The sequence below is a fragment of the Gavialis gangeticus genome, unplaced genomic scaffold (assembly GCF_001723915.1).
Source record: "Gavialis gangeticus isolate Ggan-Ray unplaced genomic scaffold, GavGan_comp1, whole genome shotgun sequence".
NCBI classification, from domain to species: Eukaryota; Metazoa; Chordata; order Crocodylia; family Gavialidae; genus Gavialis; species Gavialis gangeticus.
The window spans coordinates 18,164,472-18,184,782 of NW_017729008.1; the positions used below are offsets into that span (position 1 = coordinate 18,164,472).

At 43.1% G+C, this 20,311-nt stretch overlaps 2 protein-coding genes across 2 annotated transcripts in view; one reads left to right on the plus strand and one right to left on the minus strand.

Annotated features, from left to right (window-relative positions):
• Window positions 1-20,311, plus strand: part of FBXL13 (F-box and leucine rich repeat protein 13) — a 228,470-nt gene that overhangs the window by 64,132 nt on the left and 144,027 nt on the right. Inside the window, exons 8-9 of the mRNA XM_019509463.1 lie at window positions 5,390-5,485; window positions 7,012-7,147. Of these exons, the coding sequence (XP_019365008.1) occupies window positions 5,390-5,485; window positions 7,012-7,147 (232 nt within the window). The remainder of the gene's footprint in view (window positions 1-5,389; window positions 5,486-7,011; window positions 7,148-20,311) is intronic.
• The window catches only part of LRRC17 (leucine rich repeat containing 17), a 63,234-nt gene continuing 60,717 nt past the window's right edge, over window positions 17,795-20,311 (minus strand). The window contains exon 4 of the mRNA XM_019509461.1: window positions 17,795-19,681. Within this exon, the coding sequence (XP_019365006.1) occupies window positions 19,287-19,681 (395 nt within the window). The 3' untranslated portion in view covers window positions 17,795-19,286. The remainder of the gene's footprint in view (window positions 19,682-20,311) is intronic.

Genomic DNA, 20,311 nt, shown 5'->3' on the forward strand with positions numbered 1-20,311 from the left:
GGGGTCACCCTTCTTAGGTGAACTATTCCTACATATACAGTAAGTGCCTACCACAGTTCTGGCTTCTACTCTGGAATCCAGGTGCCCACAAAATTAGGCACTGTAGGACCTAACTTGTAAATGCCAAAGTCTTTTATTGAATCCAGCCTAAAGCTGTTTGCAATATGTGGGATATCTGGCAGGGATCCTTAGTAACTTGAAAATATAGGTTTTGTTCCATGCAGTTTGGCAAGAAATATAACAGAAAGAATCCTTGTATTGATGAGTTTGGCAAGCATGCTTCTTCTTATGAATAAAAATTTCAGCCCAGCTGTATTAAGAAGAAATAAAATTTAGTACCACAGAAGGTACATTGTTAGTCTTTGTCCTAATGGGACTCTACCCCTTCCTCCCTCCCCCTCCCCCCCCTAAAAAAAAAAAGGTTAAATAATGTTAAATTTCCTGACGTGAAAAACTCTTTGGACTCATCGTTAGTATTTCAGAGAATTGGGTCCAAACTCTCCCTGGGTTAATGCCAAACCTAATGAGATCATATCTTCAGCCATCTCTAGCATTGTTCTAATATACCAGTGCCTAATAAAAAATGACACTGTAACATTTAGATGATTCATAAATATCTATGGCCTTATGTTACTTCAGTATAGTCTTGTTAATGAGCCTTTCACATTTATCACTATTAAAATTAATAAACTGTCACCCCAAAAGGCTTTGACTTTTAAATGCCTTATTTTATTCAGGGAGGAAAACATGAGAAAAGTAAAGTATTAAGCTTGTTTTTCATACATTTTTGTCAAGCTTTTGTATGTTCATGTTAAACTTAAACTGGGAAGCACTTTGACTTGATACCACAGATGTGAGTAGCCCTTAACAGAGGTGTAGTGAGCTTCCCCAGTTCTCTGGTCAGAGTGCTGACCATTGGAGAGATGGGGGGTGGAAAGGTACTTTACCTGCACTCTGGCAGAAGCTGCTACTGCAGTTAAGGAAGAAAACTTCCTGCACACCAGCTGCAGCAGCAGCACCACAATGCTCTTTGCCTCTGGGAATTTTTGCTACAGCAGGCACAGCCCAGCCATAGAAGCCAGGTAGCCCTGTACCCCGTACCGTACCGTATGAGCAACAGGGGTTGAGCAAAATGGCACCTCTCCTTTCCCCCCCACCCATGATATTTTTGCTATGCGAGGTACAGTTCGTCTCCCAGTACCTTACTGGGGGAGGGGAGGGAAGCCAAGTGAACAAAGCCCCCCATTGCCACCCCTCCCAGCACCCCTGCTGCTGCTGCCCGCCCCACAGAGCTGACCCCACAAAGGCATGGTGCTCCTGGCAAGGGCAGTGCCAGCCTCTTCCTAATGAGGAGGGGTAGGCTGGGGCTGGGCTTGGAGTGGGTGAGAGTGGGGCAGGCCCAGCTGCACGGGTTGGGTGGGCAGTGGCAGCTCTGGGAGGGGTGGAATCTTCTGCCTCAGCCGAGCCCAGACCTTGCCAGCCCCTGCCCACTGGGAAGAGACTTGCACTGCCCCTGCTTCAGGGCCGCTACATCAGTTCTGTACTGCCAGCAGGTGCACACATGCCTCAGAGCAGATGGCAGGGAGGGGCCTGAGGTAGCGCAACCCCGGCCCCACCCCACCATCTGCTCTGAGGTGTGCATGCACCTGCTGGCTGTATGGAGCTGATGCCAGGGCTACAGAGCCCAGTGCAGTTGTTTGCAGACCCCCGGCTACAGCCTGGCCTGCGGTGGTGTGCTGAGCAAAATGGCCTTGCGTGCCATGCTCTGGCACACCTGCTGGGGATTGCTGACCCCTGCTGTGTACCTTTACAGCTTATCCCAAGGGTGGGTAAAGTCCAGCCCCTGGGCTGGATTGGGCCCATGACAGGCTCCATTTCCCAGCAGCCCCTGCCATGTCACTCCGGCTGGTTTCCATGGAGACCCCAGGAGCGGTGGGGCCATGACAACATGGGGCCAGTGTCTCCATAAAGATTGGCCCAAGCAGAGGTTGCCTAGGGTGGGGATAGGTAGGAGAAGACAGTAGCAGTGACAGACCACAGAGTAGCATATGCAGGTGCTGCTGGTGTAGCTAAGGTAGGTGCAGGGTGCTGGAAAGAGAGCACTTACCTCCTCACATGGGGGAATCTCATGCCTCACTTCTGTTGCTCTCACAGCACACTTGACACTCCCATTTGACTTCAGTGAGAATTGGCAAAGATGATGATCAGGCCCTTAGTAAGATAGGATTTGACTTCTGACATTTGATGCAGTTCTATAGATGTATATATTTAAAAACTGATACTGGCTAAATTTGAAGGCTTTTAAATTACATATTTAAAAACAATCCATAAAGGTAATTCAAGGCGGAAATCAAAATGTTAGCTTCAATTTTAAAGCCCTGCTGATCTGGCAGATTTCTTGTCTTCTCTTGAGCCCTGGACCCTAACAATGACAGTGACTTGAATAGCCATTCCCTCAATATATGAGAGGCAGTTTCTGGTACAGTGCTGTTTATGAGGCATTCCCCATTTTGTGTATTGTTTCCCACCTGGTCTATCAGAGCCTGGATTTCTGAACATTTTGGCCAAGTACAGACAGTTAAAACGCCCACGGCTAAATCAATTTAATCTTTGTAGGTTAGTCTAAACTGTGTAGATTGAAGTGATAAGCAAGCAAACAGACATTCATTTTTGATTCTGGAAATGCAGCCACATGCCTGCAATGGCCCAGGCCAGAAGCTGGGGTGGGGGGTGGGGGTCTAGAGCATGCCTCCCTGCTTGGCTGGAGCAGACAGCTTGGGCCAAGGCTAGGCCACCCACCCTGCAAATCCTCCTTTGCAGGGGAGATGCAAAGCATCCTGGGATGCTGGGGGACTGTGAGTTAACTGGAATCTGGAGGGGATCTGGGACAGAAGTTCAGTAAACTGATTTAACTTCAGTGAGTTAAGTCTGATACTACATCTATCCAGATTTATTTTAAACCAGTTTTTGGCCATTAATGAAAGCAGTTTATGTGTACTGAACTATTGTGTTACAGATTTGGACTGGTTTCCAATTAGGCACCATCTTTTATTTTTGCTAAGATGATGCCCCTCCCCCCAATGGCACAGCCAGAGCAGAGCTGAGCGGGTGGGAGGCAGGGGCAGACGCAGACTGCCCACTGGAGGCTTGGGCTTCCCACCCTACTGCCACTCCTCTGGGAGTCATGCACCCCTGCTGTGGTGAGGCTCCCTCTGCCCTCCTGCAGTAGCGGAGGGCACAACTCCATGCCATTGCCTCCGCTGCTGCTGGATGGGCAGGGGGCACCTCACCATAACAGTGTGGCTAGTGTGGGGCTCCTGGGGGGAGGGTGGCAGGGTAGGGAGCCCCAAGCCTGCAGTGGGCAGCCCACATCTGCCCCCACCCCATGCATAAATCTGGGAGGCACATGCCTCCCCATTCCCCCCTCCCCAGGAGTGTGCACCATGGCAGGGAGCTGCCCCCCACCCCATGAATGAGCCTCCCATGGCTCTGTTCCACTCTACGCTACCAGCCCTGGGCCCCATGCACCGACCTGGCTGGGCAGGGTCCCTACGCCCAGCCCCTGCCCCACTACTTCCCTCACTGTGGGAGTCTCAATCTGCACCCTGTCATAGACTTACCTGCAGGTTAAGTCTGGGGGAGCTGCTCTCCACTGCTGTCTGGGGCTGTATTCTTGGCCACATGCACATGTGCATTCACACACATATACGTGGTACCCCCTGTGTCTCACTCCCCACAGCCCCTTGCAGTCTGTAATTCTGCCAGCCTGCAAGGGGAAACCCACCATTTCCCACATTTTTCCATGGTGAATAGAAAACCCGGATCCCTGCACAATACTGGGAATCCAGGACCAATGCTGTCCCTGAGTCCTACAGCCCAGGACCGGGACTTGATGTTTCCATTTCAAGACTTTCCTGCCCAATTAAGGATGGGTAGTCACCCTACCCTCTTCCTGAGTGGGGCTAGGGTCCTTGGGTCCCCACGTGCTCAGTGCCTATGTTTCGGATCACTCATATCAATTTATGTTTAATTTCTGGCTCTAGCCTTTAGGCACTAGATGAACACCTGAATTTAAAAATGTTAGGAAATAACATTAAAATCCCACTATCCATTGTTTTGAGAAATATGGTGAAAACACCTCATTGTTCATGGGTGATTTTCAAGTTCTTGGTGTTACTATATGTTATTTCATATTTTCACCAATATAGTATGAGAGGGCCAAAATTTGTAGTTTTTCTAATAACATCTCTTTTATGTTCCATCCGAATGACTAATTTCAGGCTATAATCTCTGGAAAGAGCCAATTCTGCCACTTCCAAATTTTTATGAAGAAGCACTTTTGGAAAGCAGTAATGCAAGAGGGATGTAGCATAGGAAATTCAGACTGGTATTTCTAGAGTATGGATTGTGACCAAAGGAAAATTACCCAGTGCCTACTAACACACTACCAGTCAAACAAATATTTTACCAATCTCTTAACAGAGATCAGTAAGATAATTTCATAGCTGAACTTGCCCTTGCTGAATTAAGCTTGAGAAAGGGGCTACAAGCTAAGACATTTTGGGTGTGTCTACACGTGGCCGTACAGCACCTTTGGTACTGCGTCACCATTTAGTACTTCCTTTTGGAAGTACTAAAAGATGGTGCAGTAACAACCCATAATGCTGTAAGTTGGCCATGCATGGTTATTTTTGGCTGCTACGTTGCCAAAGCAAGGCACTACAGCGAGAGAATGCATTGCTACGGTGATGTAGCGATGGCGTCACGGTTTTTGCCAACGGTCACTATGGCGCTGTAGCATCTTGTGTAGGTGTGCCCTTTGTATCCTGCTTGTGTCTCCTTTAAAAATCTGCCTTATTTGACTAAATTGGTAAAATGGCATCCTTGACTGCTTTAATAAGCATTTGATCATAATATGACTGCAAAATGCCTTATAGAATTATAGGATTGGTAAGGATCTCTGGAGTCATCTAGTCCTACCCTCTGCGCAAGGCAGGACGCCCTATTTCTAGACCATTCCAGACAAAGTCTTGAAAGTCTCTAGTGAAGGAGATTCCTCAGTTTCCCTAGGCAGCTTGTTCCATTGTCCTGCTGTTCTTAGTTAGAAAGTTTTTCCTGAGAATTTAAATCTTCTTTGTTACAATTTAAATCCATTGCATCCTATCTTACCCTGACATTATTACATGGCTCCAGAGGAGAAAATGACTCCTAGTTTGGTATACTGTATCTAGAGATGTGAAATTTGATGAGAAAAGAACTATAAGTCTACTATTTTGGACTGATGAGTAAGTACTGGATGTTGATGTTTTATTGTTGGTTGGTTTGTTTGTTTGTTTTTCAGTCTAGTGGTCTTTCTTAAACAATATTTCTATTTTTTTTTCCAACGTAGATTTTTCACTACACAGACTTAATTGATCTAGCAAGGTGTGCTCAAGTTAGCAGAACCTGGATGTCAGTCACACAGAATAGTTCATTATGGAGTGATGTAAGTATGACAGTCTGAAACTGACATTGTACCAATTGTAATGTTTGATTTCAAGTTTCAGAGAGTAAGGATGAAATGATCAGGTTATGTTTAAAAATCCTAAGCACCCCAAGTGAAATGTTGTCCATATCGAAGTGCATTGCAAATTACCATTGATATCAGTGGAGCTATTTTTCTTCTCTCTTCTCAGTTTTCTGTACATCACTATAAAACTGGCATAAGCAAAAGAGAAGTCTGGAACTAAATATATATTTATATGTTGAATATAGATATAAAATATTGGGTCCTTATCCTTTTTTTTTTTACAGTTCTTATCCATTCAGTCAGTTTGTGTCTATATTTCTTGCATTCAAGATATGATACATATATTTGCCATTTTAAAATCAGAAGTGGTAAACTTGATATATGATTGAAGAAAAATGCTAAAATCCAAACTACAATGCTAAATGTTTCTGTCATAACTAAAAGAACAGTTAAGTGAAAATGGCAATTTAAGGTTTTATATCTCTTCTGTAGAACACTGATAATAGTATTAGAAAATATGAAGGCTCATTTCTTATTTTCAGTAGTGTCATCACTGATTCCATTTTAAAGCGTACAAATTAGACAATTCCTAATAAACTTCTACCTCACAAAATTCGGAATCACATAATTATTTCAGAAAGCTGTAGTAGTTTATTTGAAAGAGTATCTAATTTTATTGTCTGAAAAAGTACATATGTGTAGATACTGTGTGTAATAATCACATATTATTTTTTCAAAATTCTTACCACATGATGCTAAGTAGTAAAAAAAGACAAAAACAAGCAATCATCAGTAGTACCTTTTCTTTCTGTAAGAGACTGTGTAAGAATGTAGTATGTTTTAGTTTATTTCTTAATACCAGAAACCCCAACAAGTTTTACAGGTCTCATCTTGCCATAAAAACAGTCAACAGGTCTGTAGAAATTGGAATGTTCCTGGTGATGTCACTGGAACGATTATTCCACTTTATTAAGAGACTAGTGTTTTGTGACTAAAAAGATAGCTAGACAGTAGACACCAGAGCTATGACATTTCACTAGAAAAAAAAGACTTTATGTTCCTAATATTTCTAAGATAAAAAATTAATCGCAAAAAGCTTTAATGGTTTTAAATTTTTATACATCATAAAGAAACAATGAATAAACAAGTGGTGGTGTGTGTGCCCTGGTTTGTTTTTTTGCGGGTTTTATTTTGTTCAGATATCCTGCTGTCATATGCTCATAGATGTGGACTAGTGAATGTCCCAGTTTGTAAATATAAGTTTTAGGCATTAGTTTCATAAATGCTTTATTTATATGCATGAATATTTTTAATGAACTCTGTGAGGCTACTCATATATGTAAAGATAAGGATGTGCATAGTGTTTGCAAGACCTGGATGTTGAGACTGCACAGCAGATTTTTAACATTTAGTTCTTTAAATAATCAGATGTATTTTGCATGTATGTCTATATTTTAGATACCTGTACGATATATAGATATCTGCATTGTTTAATTTTTTAGATTGATTTTTCTGCAGTAAAACACAAGATTCAAGACAAAACAGTAGTTAATATTTTGCAGAAGTGGCGTCCATATGTGTTACGTTTGAATCTTCGTGGTTGTTCTTCTCTTCACTGGCCCAGCTTTAAAAGTATTGGTAAGTTTTTTTAATACTTTTTATTTCTACCTCCTATCGCACTTTCTTTACAGTGTCACTAGCTTTTCTTCACTTTACAGCACATATAATTCCCTATAATTTCAGTCACAGTGAATAAGTGAGAGTGTAGAATTAGTAGGTTAACATTACTTTAAGCAGCTTTTCCTTCCATCCACACTTCTAGGCCCCATACCAATTTTATAACTGAACAGTAGTAAAGTCATGTAGAAAGGTTTTATGTCTGAGGCACTGTGAATATAGTATAGTGCATGAGAATGCAAGCATCTGCTTAAATGTACATGCTTGAATCCAATGATACTGAGGTAATTATACCAGATTTCAGATGTACAGTACTACGATGTTGCAAGACAATTTGAAGTCAGTCACAGGGGTGTGTTGCAGGGGAGGGAAGCCCCAGACGTCTTCCCCTGCCAGGCAGGGAAGACAGCCAGCTCCAGAGCCCGAAGCTTCTCTCCGGGCAGCCCCAGCAGGGAAGGCACCTGGCTCCAGCATGTGGGGCTTCCCTCCTTGCTGTGTGAGTTCAGAGGCTGCATGTGAGAGCCAGGGAGTGCTGGCAATCCAGGCAGCCACGCGGAGACAGAGCCCCTCGCTGCGATGCACAGCACTGGCCGGAGCCATGCCCCACTGGGTGCCTGTGCCCTGAGCGCCCCGCCTACTGCTGCTTCCACTGCCTGCTGGGGCTGTGCACCACTCTCCCTCACATTCGAACGCTGCCTACCCCAGCTCCATGCTCTGTGCTCCCTCCCAGCTGCAGCCCTGCCCCCCGCCATTTCCCTACCCACTGCCTGGATTCGGCAGGAGACTGGGGAAGCAAGGAGGTCCCGGGCCCTATGACAGCAGTAGCCATGCACAGAAGCTGCACGCTAGCCAGCTGGACCCTTCAGCCCACAAGGGTGGGAGCAAGGCAGTAGGGTACGTTTTGGGGGCTGTGTGTACACGTGGGTGCCTCACTCCCACCCTCGTGGGCGGAAGGTCTGGGTGGGGCACAGTTTGTTGGGGGGTCCCATAGGCCAGATGAAAGTGCTTGGCAGGCTAGATCTGGCCTGCGTGGATCACTGGGGCCTGGGTACAGGTGCAGGGAGCAGAACAGCAAGGGCTGGCACTGCTCAGAGCCACAAAGCAGTGGGTGGAACAGCCTGGCCCAGCCAAAGGGCACATGGCTCTTGTGTGCGGTGTTGGGGGCCCTGGGTAGCAGCAACAATGGTCCAGTCCTGCCCGAAGACATGTGCCCTAGGCCTGGCCGAGCTGGCTTCACATGGCACAGGTGGTCTCAGGCAGCTGGGGCTGCACCACACCACTGGAGGGGCTCTGCCAGTAGCAGGCCCTAAGTGCGCTGAGGGCCACTGCTGCTGCTGCTGCTGCTGCTGTTGTTGGGGGAAAGGGAGACTGGTAGGGGGGGCAGGGGACCCACCCCTCCTGAGCAGTCCCCCCACATCCACACACACACACACACACACACACACACGCACACAATCCCACACCCCTACTTACTGGGGGGGTAAGCCTTGTCCCATTCCTATTTGCTTTAACACACTGAAGCAGCATGCTGGGGCAGCAGGGGCACAGGGCAGCCATAGAGACACTCTGGCCAGGTGCCAGAGCATCTCTTTGGAGGACCCAGCCTGCAGTTGCTTCAGGGCACACTCCAGTTGACTCTGGATCTAATCTGTGCAGCTTAAAGAAACCCACATAGATTGGATCTATTCTGCCTCTGGCTTTTTGAATGCGCGTACTTAGCTTAAATTTATAAGAGACATTTAAAGATTGCAAGGCTGCTCAGTTACCTGAACACTTTGGTCCAAGGGGCTTTGTCTGGGTACTGTTTGGGAAGAGATGTATTTGTGGATGGCTGAGAGATGACTCAAATGGCAAGCACATGGAAACAGAAGAAGAGGTTTCATCACACTCTGAACAGGGCTGTACCAAGTTGTAAATGGTACTTGCTCATTCTGACAGATAGATGCGTTGCTAGCTACATCACTTTAGTGTGTGTCATTGGTGACTGGAATAACATGCCTTCGTCAGCAAGATTCAGATGGACCTTTTACTTTTATTGTGGGTAGTACCATCTACAATTAAGTTTGCTTAACAACTTCCGTTCAAAGAAAATTTTTTTTCAGTGGCATATGTCTTTGGCAAACTTAAACAATTTCACTTAATTTCCATGCCAGATGTCAGCTTCAGGGTGAGTTTTTGTTTGTTTGTTTAACATTCACCTAAAATAGTTCAGCTGTTTCAAAGAATGAAGCTAGGGGAAAGCAGTGTTTTGCCCATGTTAACCGCCACCCACCCCCAACTTTAAAACTTAATTAAGAAGCTCCAACATCACCATGTTTTAGAGTATGTACTTGAAATTTAGCAGGGACTTTCTAACCAAGTTATCTTGATATGCCTTTGCCTTTCCCAAGGAATTTTATTCAGAGGTTAACTTTGGCTTAGTTATCATCCTTCAAAAAAGCCCTCCATTCACACATGATTAGAAGATATTTGTTAGAGTTTGGTGGCTAAATTCTCTGTACACATTTAATCTCTACCATGCATGCACCACCCCAGGGCTTCAGGGGTTGAGTAAAATTTTTCTGCAATTGCTTTTTTTGGCCACCAGAGGTTGTGCTGGTGCAGAGTAGAGGGACTGAGAAGGAGGCTTCTGCTTTTCCTCCAGCTGGAGCCTTGGATGTGATGATATGGGAGAAGCTGCCTGACTGGAATGCAAAGGGGTAAGGAGCCAGGCTGGGAGGAGGTAGAACAAGGAGAATCAGGGAAAGAATAGAAGAAGGAGGAGGCAGAACCATGGGATGAAAAGATGCAGAGGAGGAGGAAGACAGGAGATAATAGTCAGAAAACATATGGTGAGGCTGGAGCCAGGCTGGAACATAGGATATGAGGGGGTGCCATTGAATTCATTAGGAGCAGTGCATCCTGAGACCTGGCAATTCTGTAATGTTGGAAATAAACTATTTGAACAGTGTTTTCATCACATGGGACATATGTCTTTGGCTTCACGCTGATGAAATCTCAATAAGTATCTTTGATTTCTGGCTCAGCTTTGCTTCAGTGTTTAGCTCTACCAACAAGAAAGCCTTCCTTTTTATCATTTGGTTTTCACAGTATCCTTTAACTAAAAACAAATGTTTTCAAAAGAGAAGGAATAGATTCCATATTAATGAATGATATACTTTGAATTTAGCAAATAGAAAAATATATTGCAATGTTTTGGATGAGGTTAGAATGGCTTTAATATTTAATTAGATGATAAATTATTGAAATGGTTTGCTGGAACCAGTAGCAACCATTCTCTTTATTTTCCTTTATGTTTAGAAACTAGTTGTTTTGTGCAATTACTGATGAGAACAATTTGCTCTCTAGAGTGGTGATGGAAAAGAGTAATTGTCCAAGACTAATAGATGTATTTGGTGATGTTCTTGGCATTCAACCTAGAGAGAAAATAACATTCTCAGTGGTAGTGGTATGCAAGCTATTTAGTAAAAAAATAATTTCATATCATATATGACTCTGGCAGGCAAAACTATGGAAAGCCAAAGTGAATCATATGTGGGCATGAATGCGGTGTCTCCATTATGTACTTAAAAGTGTAAGATCCTTTTGGGATTTTTCCATCCCTAATGTATTTGATGAAAAACATAACATATCATTGTATATACTGACTTACATGACCTATAGTTATATTATGGCTACTCTGATCCTTGCTTTCCAGATTTTCTGTTTTCCCAGAGATCCTTTCATTGCTCCTACATTCATTTGGATATAATGATCATGACTAAATTTGTAATTTCTGACTTGCCTTAGAAGGTGAGAAAAGTTGTTGTTGTTTTTGTTACTTGCATTAGGCTCTGGATACTAGTCCCCTATTTCATAATACAGATAATGATGATGTAAATAGTTTGTGTATGTGGATGCACTGGATGAAATATTCTAAATAATGTTTGGATGTAATGATTTCTCCAGCTTGTATTTTACTGTATAATAAAGGCAGTGTACATAGACTTATTTTATCAAAATGCAGACTGGATACCTTTAGAAAATGCTAAATGTTAACAGTTAGTTGTTAGCTAGTAGGGCTGTGTGAAGCTTTGGTAGCCGATTAGATTTGGAGGAGATTTGGCCCTATTCGGCGGATGAATCTCTGATCCTGAATTGAATCAGGAAACCCATTAAAAGCTCCGAACTGAATTGGAAACTGGGGCCGGCGGTGGCACCAGGCTCTTCCTGGTGCTTGGTGCACCCGCCCTGGGCACCAGGAACAGCCTAGTCATGCCACCAGCCCCAGCCTGCAGCAGCAGCCTACTGTCATCCTGCATCCACATCCAGGGGCGCTGGGCTGTTCCCGGCACTCAGCGCACCCGCCCTGAGCACCGGGAAGAATCAGCCTGGTGCCACCACCGGCCCCAGCCTGCAGTGGCAGCCTGTTGTCATCCCACATCCAGATCCAGAGGCATGCACCCCCAGAAAGAGCCTGACAGCCCCGCAGCCCTCCCAGGGGGTGCGGAGCAGCAAGAGGTGCTCCCTGCCTCCCCCCACCTCACCAACTGGCAGTTTTTGTTGCAGCTGGCACCAGTTGCTCCCAGGGCTGCTGCAGCGGGGGTTAGGGTGAGTGTGGACAAGCTGCGCCGCATCCTGCACCACCCAGGGTTCTGCTTGCTGCCACTCCCTCCAACTCCTATTGCAGCAGTCCTAGGATTAGCTGACAACAGTTGCCTGCACCACAGCACGGTGCAGCCCAGGAGCTAGGGTGAGTGAGGACAGGCAGAACCCAGGTGCGGGGGGACAGGCGGAGCACAGTGTAGCCCTAGGAATGGCACCGGCACCCCCACCCCTTCGCTAGACCCAGCCTCACTCCCTCCCTCCCTCACCGCCTTTGGAACCTATCCCTACTCGTTACATTATAAAGTAGGTTCACTTTATATGAGGGAAACCTGTATAGCCTATTGCTGAATCTCTGAATTGGCCCCGAATCTCTCCAAATGGATTTGGACCTCTTAATGAGTCTCCAGATTTGATTCAGATTTGGAGATTCGGCTGCCAAATCAGGCTGAATATCCTTCAAATCGAATTGGCTACTAAAGCTTCACACAGCCCTAATAAACACAGAGGACTGGCTGCTATTCTGGGGGAGCTGTGGTGTGCGTGGATAGGTGGATGCAGGCAGAAACACCACAGAAGCAAACAGAAAAGGCAGCAGAAAGCCATGGAAAAGCAGAAAAGGCCTTCAAGCATGACCTGGAAAGAAAAGTAAAAGACTGAGTTTTCTGATACATTAGCAATGAGAAAAAGTTATTTGGAATACTGAGCATATAAAATATTCATAAATCAGATTGAGTATATAAGTTTTCTTAAGAAAAAAATAGTTTTTTGAATTGCTAAAAATATTGCACACATGGCACTCTACAACTGTAATATGTTCTTTTAAACAGCCTAAAATTAAGATATGCCAAAATAATATGTGGTCAAGTAATTAAAGTCTGCATCAATGTATATTCACAGAGGGTTGGTATAGTTGAACATATCTTAATTATGGCATTTTCTAACTTTAGAGGATTTAACTTTGTAACCTTACTACCATTCTTTTTAATAATATTTTTAGTATAATTCCCTAGCTTTAAAAAAAAGAACCCAAACAACACTACTTCCTTCCCTGCTCTCCCCCACCAAAAAATCCCCCTCTGTTGACACCCATAGGAGGGATCAACAAGGTTGAAGCTTTAGCTCAGTTACACAGACCTCTGCCCTTAAGCTGCTTGAAGTCACTGAAAGCAATAGTAGGTTGTCAGTCATTGCCCAGCCAGTCCCAATCTCTTCATATAGTTTCTTATTCAATGTCATGTATGTTCACAGAACAATATGGGTGCAGAACACAGAGATTTCAACAAGCTGGGTTACAAGTAGTAATATAGTGTGGACCTCCATGCAGGCTGAGAAGCAGGGTAAATTATACTGTGTGGAATTTCCCACTACTCATCTTATTTAGTTTTAGGAGATAGCTAATATCTTTCCACTGTGTGGCAATCTTTTCTGGCTGAGGGCCAGAATGACCTGTTGGGCGAGGTCAGAGGCAGGTGAGTGGAAGGGCCCAACTACTGTCATTGTTTATTTCCAATCTAATTCCCTTTACTTGCTTCCCAATCTGTCCCATATATATTCAAGTTGGTTGGCTTTTCCTTCAGGAAGCCCAAACCCAAACACAAAGGAATAGAAATATAATAGAAATGTTGAGACCACAGGGAAACAGTTTTCCAGCATTTAATTTCTGATGCCTGACATCCTGCAGCAGCCCAGATCTTTAATTACAGGAAAAGTCTTGCTCTGCTCTGGGCTAGAATATGCCTCCTTTAGATGGATACAATGCTGAATTTATGTGGAGTAGGGCAATGTAATTTTCACTGGTTTAATGGAAAATTTCTGCCTGAGAAGTTAAAAGTTGACAGTTATAAGCAACTGAAAATAGGATCTTATAATAAATAATGTTGGGCAACCTCAAATATAGGTGGTGCTATTAGACCCCCTGTGGTTAACAGAAGAACAGTAATGACTTCTGTGTTTTGTGAGTCTTTATCTCTGCAGAACTTTTTATCCAAATTCACTAGTTTTTGATAGTTTAAAAGTATTTGGTACTTAGCCATTGCTGCTTATGACATTAAAGTGCTTTATTCCAAAGCCAGGAAACTGCCCTCTTTGCTTATCCCTATCTAGTAAGATTATTTTCAACTAGTATATAGTCCTTGTTTCCTCAATCAACACGACTTGTAAGTTTCAGTTTGTAAGGTTTAGATTGGATATCAGTCAAAACTGCTTCACTGTTAGAACAGTGAGGCCGTGGAATAAACTTCCTAGGGAAAATGTAATCTCCATCACTGGAAGTGTTCAAGAAGAGATTGGATAAGGATTGGTCAGGGATGATTTAGGAGTAGCTGTGTCTGGAGTGCTTTCTAAAAAGCAACAGTTGGAAGCCCAGGAGCAACACCCTCCTTTTCCCCCACACACATGGACAGGTGACTGGGAGATAACAGAAAGAGCTCTATATCCTAGAACCGTGGTTCTCAACCTTTTTTGTACCAGGACCCATTTGTAAACATCAGTGGCTAGTCCTGACCCACTGCACCCCCAGTCCAGGCCCCCGGCCCCCAGTATGTTTGGCGGGGGTGGTGTATGGGGGGCCAAGTAACCCCTTGCAGGCTGGAGCTCTGCCAGCCTGCAAGGGAAAAGCCCGTTTCCCACATTTTCATTCTTTAAAGGAGAATCTATTTTTAAAGTTTGTTGATTCATTTTTAAAGTTTGTTCATGACCTTTTCATATATTCTTGTGACCCACTTTTGGGCTACAACCCACAGGTTGAGAAATGCTGGCCTAGAGCAGTGATTTTCAACCTTTTTTGTACCAGGATCCATTTGTAAACATTGATGGCCAGTCCTGACCCAGTGCCCCTCACTCCCAACCTGCTGCCCGCCACCCCCAGGCCCTAACCCCTCAGTGTGTGGAGCAGGGGGGACCCCAAGCAGCTCCTTGCAGGCTGAAACTTTGACAGCCTGCAAGGGAAAAGCCACAGTTTCCCATGTTTTTTTCCTTTAAAGGAGAATCCATTTTTAGAGTTTATTGATCCATTTTTAAAGTTTGTTCATGACCCTTTGATATATTCTTGCAACCCACTTTTAGGCCACAGCCCACAGGTTGAGAAACACTGGCCTAGAGCAGATGGATATTGAAGAGGACCATGGTCAGCAGCAGGAAAATGAAGTAGAGCTCCAGACCTGGCCACATTATGAAAGCAGGTTAAAGCAGCTAGGATAAATTTATGGAGAGAATACAGAAAGGGGAGTTCTGGCTGTTCAATTAATTATAGGGTGTGATGTGTGGAGATATGCCTGCTGTTTAGGTTGCAGAGCAGAATGGAGTTTCTTTGGTTTTTCCTGTGCTTGTGGGCTTTGCTGGTTGTCACGTGAGGCTGTGAAGGAATTTTCCCCCTCTTGTTGCTACAGGTGCTTGGGGGTTTGTTTTTTCACTTTCCTCAGAAGCATTGGGTTTTGGCTGCCTTCAAGCCTAGGGATTTTGACTAGGGTGTGCCAGTTTTCCTGCTGCGACTAAAACTCAGAGTTTCTAGGCTTGAGGGTCCTGCTTATCTGCTCAGGGTCAGACTGATCACCCCATTTGGGATCAAGAGGGGTTTTTACCCCATGGTCATATTGGTTTGCACTGTATGGGGTTTTGCTTTCCTCGGTAGCAGGGGTTGAGGGCATAGCTCTCTTCCTTAGATTACTCGAGTACGTTTAAACAACACTTGTAGCCCCAGTATAATGATAGTCTTTGTTCCTCTGCTTTACATTGGCTGGTTAGAGTGCTTTTGGTGTGTTTGGGCAATATCCCTTGTAGATGTGCAACAGGGTTGATTGTGTAGTTTAAGGAATAGGTTAGAAAATAGATTTATATAGGATGGTTTGGACAGGAGTGATCTTGCCTCTGGTGGGAGGTTTGGACTGCATGGCCTCCTGAGGCTTCTTGCAGCCCTACTTTTTATGATCTGTGCTCTTCTATTTTTCTTAAACCTGTACAGCTAAGACACTAAATTGTATCCAGCATGACTGGAACATCTATTTGCAAACTGCATATTTTCCTGTACTTGCTGATATTTTGTATGTTTTCCCAGCTCAAAATAAAAGATTATATCCATTTTCAACTGCTCACTTCCATTTGTTTTAAATTATTTGTGCTGGTACAGTAAGTGTGATTGTTTGCAAAGAATGTTCAAGATGTATATATCTGAAACAGTTTGTTCTAATGATTATGGATATCCAGTAATCTACTTTAAGAATGCAAAATGATTCAATCAGTGTTTTATTAATATTAAAATGAACAGCACAAATGCATTTTTTTAATATCCACAGATGTTGGGCATACAGCCTACCTGTTCCTGTCTCTTTTGAAAGCTTGATTCACTTAGAAAGTAAGACATTTCTGTGATATGATGCTTTTATAATTGCTGTAAGCCCATTTCCCTCCCCTGCCATTTCCATATTGTTGAAAATTATACTACAGTCTACCCCTTAGCAGTTTTTCTTGCTAACAGTTTGGACTGAATCATCTGCTCAAGTATAGCTTACAGATGTCATGAGCCTTTCCAAACTAACGTCCATTATCCACAGTTCTGATCTCATCTTTTGAGATAAATCCAAGATTACACAGATTTACCATTTTATTGTTAATAGTAAAACAGCAGTGATGGCTGACTTTAAAATTTTTCTGGCTGGCTAAACAGTTCAAAGTCACTATTGCAAATGATTCAGCAGCAAAATGATAGTTTTTAATTTTTTTGTTGTTGTGTGCATATAGCACCAGTTTGGCAAATGAGGTACATGCATTATATGTGTGTATAGTAGTAATTGTTTCATTTCTTCCAATAAACATTTTAATACTATTCCAGTTCATACTAACTGACAGAGAGGGATTATTGTGCCAGTAAAATATAAAATGAGTATATTGGAGACATGAAATATAATTCAGCTGTTTGTGATATTACCTCACCCACTCAGGCATCTGCAACAGGGGAGTGATCTTAGGGAACTGCTTGGCTTCCTGGGGTTTATAGTTTGCTGCTATTAGAATTCATAGTGCAGGAACTAGAGATTTGCTGTAGGACGCTAAAGATTTCTGAGTACTAATTTCTTTCCCTAGTACTGGCCACAGTATTGACAGACCTTTCCATTATTTTTTCTTACTAGAGCCAATCCTTTGTAAAATACACTTAAAACCCACAGCAGAGAGTTAGGAGTATTGCTTCTGGGTAACATGGTAGATTGTTCCTCCTGGCATCACAAAAGGAATATAAAAAGCACACTAAACACCACACTAAGTATAAGGAACAGGAGGAAAGCTCCAGCTCCAGCTGTTTGTTGGAGATGGATGGAGAAAGAATGGGAAAAGAGAGAGGTAATAGGCAGAAAGAGATTGAAGAAGGGGTAGGAATTAGGTAAATAGGCCCAGGGTTTTCTAATATACTTTGGATGCAGAAATGTTTTTGGGGCATTTGTGATCATACGGTGCACAATAAGAGGTTTTGAGAGGCAGTGTGGTCTGTGGTTGTGGTGTTTCAGTGGAGAACATATATGATTTATAGCAAATGACAGAAAGACTCTTAAAAAAACAACAATCCCATTCCTTGTAATTCAAGTCATCTCCCTTTTTTTATATCTTCTTTCCATACATTTATTCTTCTCTCCTCCATTGTCTTATCCTGTTATGGCTTTGTTTTAATTCCTGTTCTTGTTCCATAGTTCTTACCCATGCAACAAACTTTCATTTCCCACATCATCCCCTTCTGGGTTCCATAAGACTGTGATAGACACCTGGTTGCTGCCAGTTTTCCAGGAGCTAAGCCTTTTGAATTCTGCCATTTTCTGGGTTCCAAATAAACACTCATCTATTACACACTTATCTATTGCATAAAGGATCTTTAGTACCATTGTCAAAATGAAGTAACAAAGTAGCCCTAGGCATGAAGGATTACATCTGATCATAGTTAAAATTACACACATTTTAGTAACTACTTTAACCCCCAAGATGTAGTTCGGGAAAAAGAGCAAGAGTAATGATGCCATTAGAAGGTCTTCTATTGTACCATTATTTTAAGGGCAAAGAAGAGTATTTCTTTATTTTATATTTTTCTTAGATTCTCAAAAATCTTAACAGATACCACCTCCAGTTTTCTGGCTTTCTTTAGGTGTTGTTGTAGGAGCCTGTCTTTATCTCCTTACATCTTAAAATGTCATTGGTTGAACTATGTCCATGATGAAGGCTTTGCCTGTAGGGCATTGTCACTCCTTGTGAGCCTTCGATTTCATGTTCTCTGTTAATAGAGATTCTTTCCTTTTCTTTAAATAATTTCTCTATAAAGGTTTTGAGCAATTGGAGACAGGCGATTGATTCAACTGATGGTCCTTTTATGAAGTTTTGAAGCTTGAAGCTTTTGTAGAAGCAGTGTACTCTAATACCCTGATTCTGTTGCCTGAACACCAGCATAACTCTTGTGGATGGCAAAGAGGAATCGTGTTTTAGAGTTTGCACTGGGAAAGCCTGAGTTCTGATCATGCTCCTGATCCACTTGCATAGGCTTGAGCTTCTTACCTATAAAACGGGGACTGCCATGCTTGTCTTTAAGACCTGTTGTTTGTTAGTTAATCTGGAAGTTTGAAAACAAGAAGCATTATATAAATGCTGAATGCTATCAGTCAATAAAATAATGTTTATATAAGGACGTTCTCTTTACTGAGAACATCCAGCAAGAGTCGTTTCCCTGAGAGGTATTCACTACCTGTCTAGGGTACTTGTGAAGCCTCATTTCCATAGTATTGGAACACCTGATAACATTTAATATAACTGTTTTTATAACATCCTGTGAGGTAAGGAAGTACTGCTTATCTCTGCTTGCAGATGGGGGAACTGAGACCTGGAGATACTAAGTGATTTGCCCATGGTCAGATAGGAAATCTGTACCAGAGCATATAACAGTACCCAAGTCTCTTGAGTCACAGTCTTATATCCTAATCACTAGGCATCTCTGTACCAGCACAGCATTCACTGAACTCTATTTCACTTTAGACTACAATTGGATTTTTTATGATACCACATACAAGACAGCTGATATAAAAAAAAATTACAGAACATTGCCATGAAGTTCATGGAACTGAAAGGTAAAGAAATGGCAATACATTCAGCAGAGAAGAGAGTTGGTCCCAATGCTGCAGTGAGTTCCATGCAGAAGCAGCATCTACTCAGGTAGATCAAATTGCAGGATCTTTTCCTTGGTTTATACAAAACAGCTCCTTTCCAACACAGATTTATAGCTATGTCTATCCATTTATCTTGTGCAGGTTCAAATAGATATCCAGACACTTGATGAGACTGATCCAAAACAAATTATCAGAAATAGTTTATAAATGATGTTCTATAACTGATGCCACCATGTAATTAGTAAATGGAAAAAAGAAATCTTTGTAGGCAAATATTCCTTTATGGACAATCAACCCAATCAACAAAATGTAAACAATAGGATTTTTTTTCTGACAAATGTATCAAATACTTGTTGAATCTAGTAATAAAACAAATTTCCTAATTAGCCAATTACAGTGACAATCACACCATGCTTCTTTATTGTTTGAACCGATTGTTCTTTGTGTCGTTCCCACTCCTCATCCTCTTTGTCTGTTTCTGGATAAACTGGTAGCTTGTCTTTTGGACACTCCTCATAATAACTCCGAATGTATTTTCCAACAGACCACCCTTTGTATTCCTCAGGCATTTTGCATTCCAGACCATTGTAGTGAACACTGTAGTGATGCCTTAACCAGTAAAAAAGGTAATGAATGTTGTAATCACATCTCCAAGGGTTCTCTCGAAGCCACAGTAATTTCAAAAAATACAGATCTTCTAATACTCCATATTCAAAATTTTGCAGGCTGTTGTTTGATAAATCTAGTTCCTCTAAATTAATGAGCCCTGAAAAGGCAGCTGATCAAGAGAAAAACAGTTATTGAAATTCATACATTAGTTAGAAAACTATGTTAATCTGAAACAGGGAAAAAATCCCATATTTATATAAAAATAAACAGTATTTTGTGTATTGTTTTTAAGTCTACAATAAAGGTTTCTTTTGAACCTTAAAGAATGGATATACTGCAAATTTTATAAAAGTTACAATCAATCTGGTCCCTATGGGTGCTGACAGATGGACAGCTTCCCACTGTAACTCATGACAGTTCACAGAAGGCGCCATGAGTTACTGCACCCCCTACCCCTGACCCAACAGATGCTGCTGTTTGGTGGAGGGTGAGGGGGTGAGGCAATCGAGTTCTACATTGAAGCCAATCCAGAGGAGAGAGGTGGCCTGCCTGTCTCTCTCTCCCCTAGCCCTGCCCCCCTCCCAGCTCTGGTACTGTCTTCAGGATGGAAGGGAGGGGAGGGTGCTCTGTCTGGAGTTTGCCCAACCTGTGCTGGAGGATGGGGTGGGTAGAGCCCTCCTCCTGGGGTGGGGGGTTCCAATCCACCCACTGCACCCTCCAGTGGAGGCTGGGCAAACCTCAGATGGTGCTCCTTCCCCTTTTCCCCATTCCACCCTGAAGACATCCTGGGGGCAGGGCT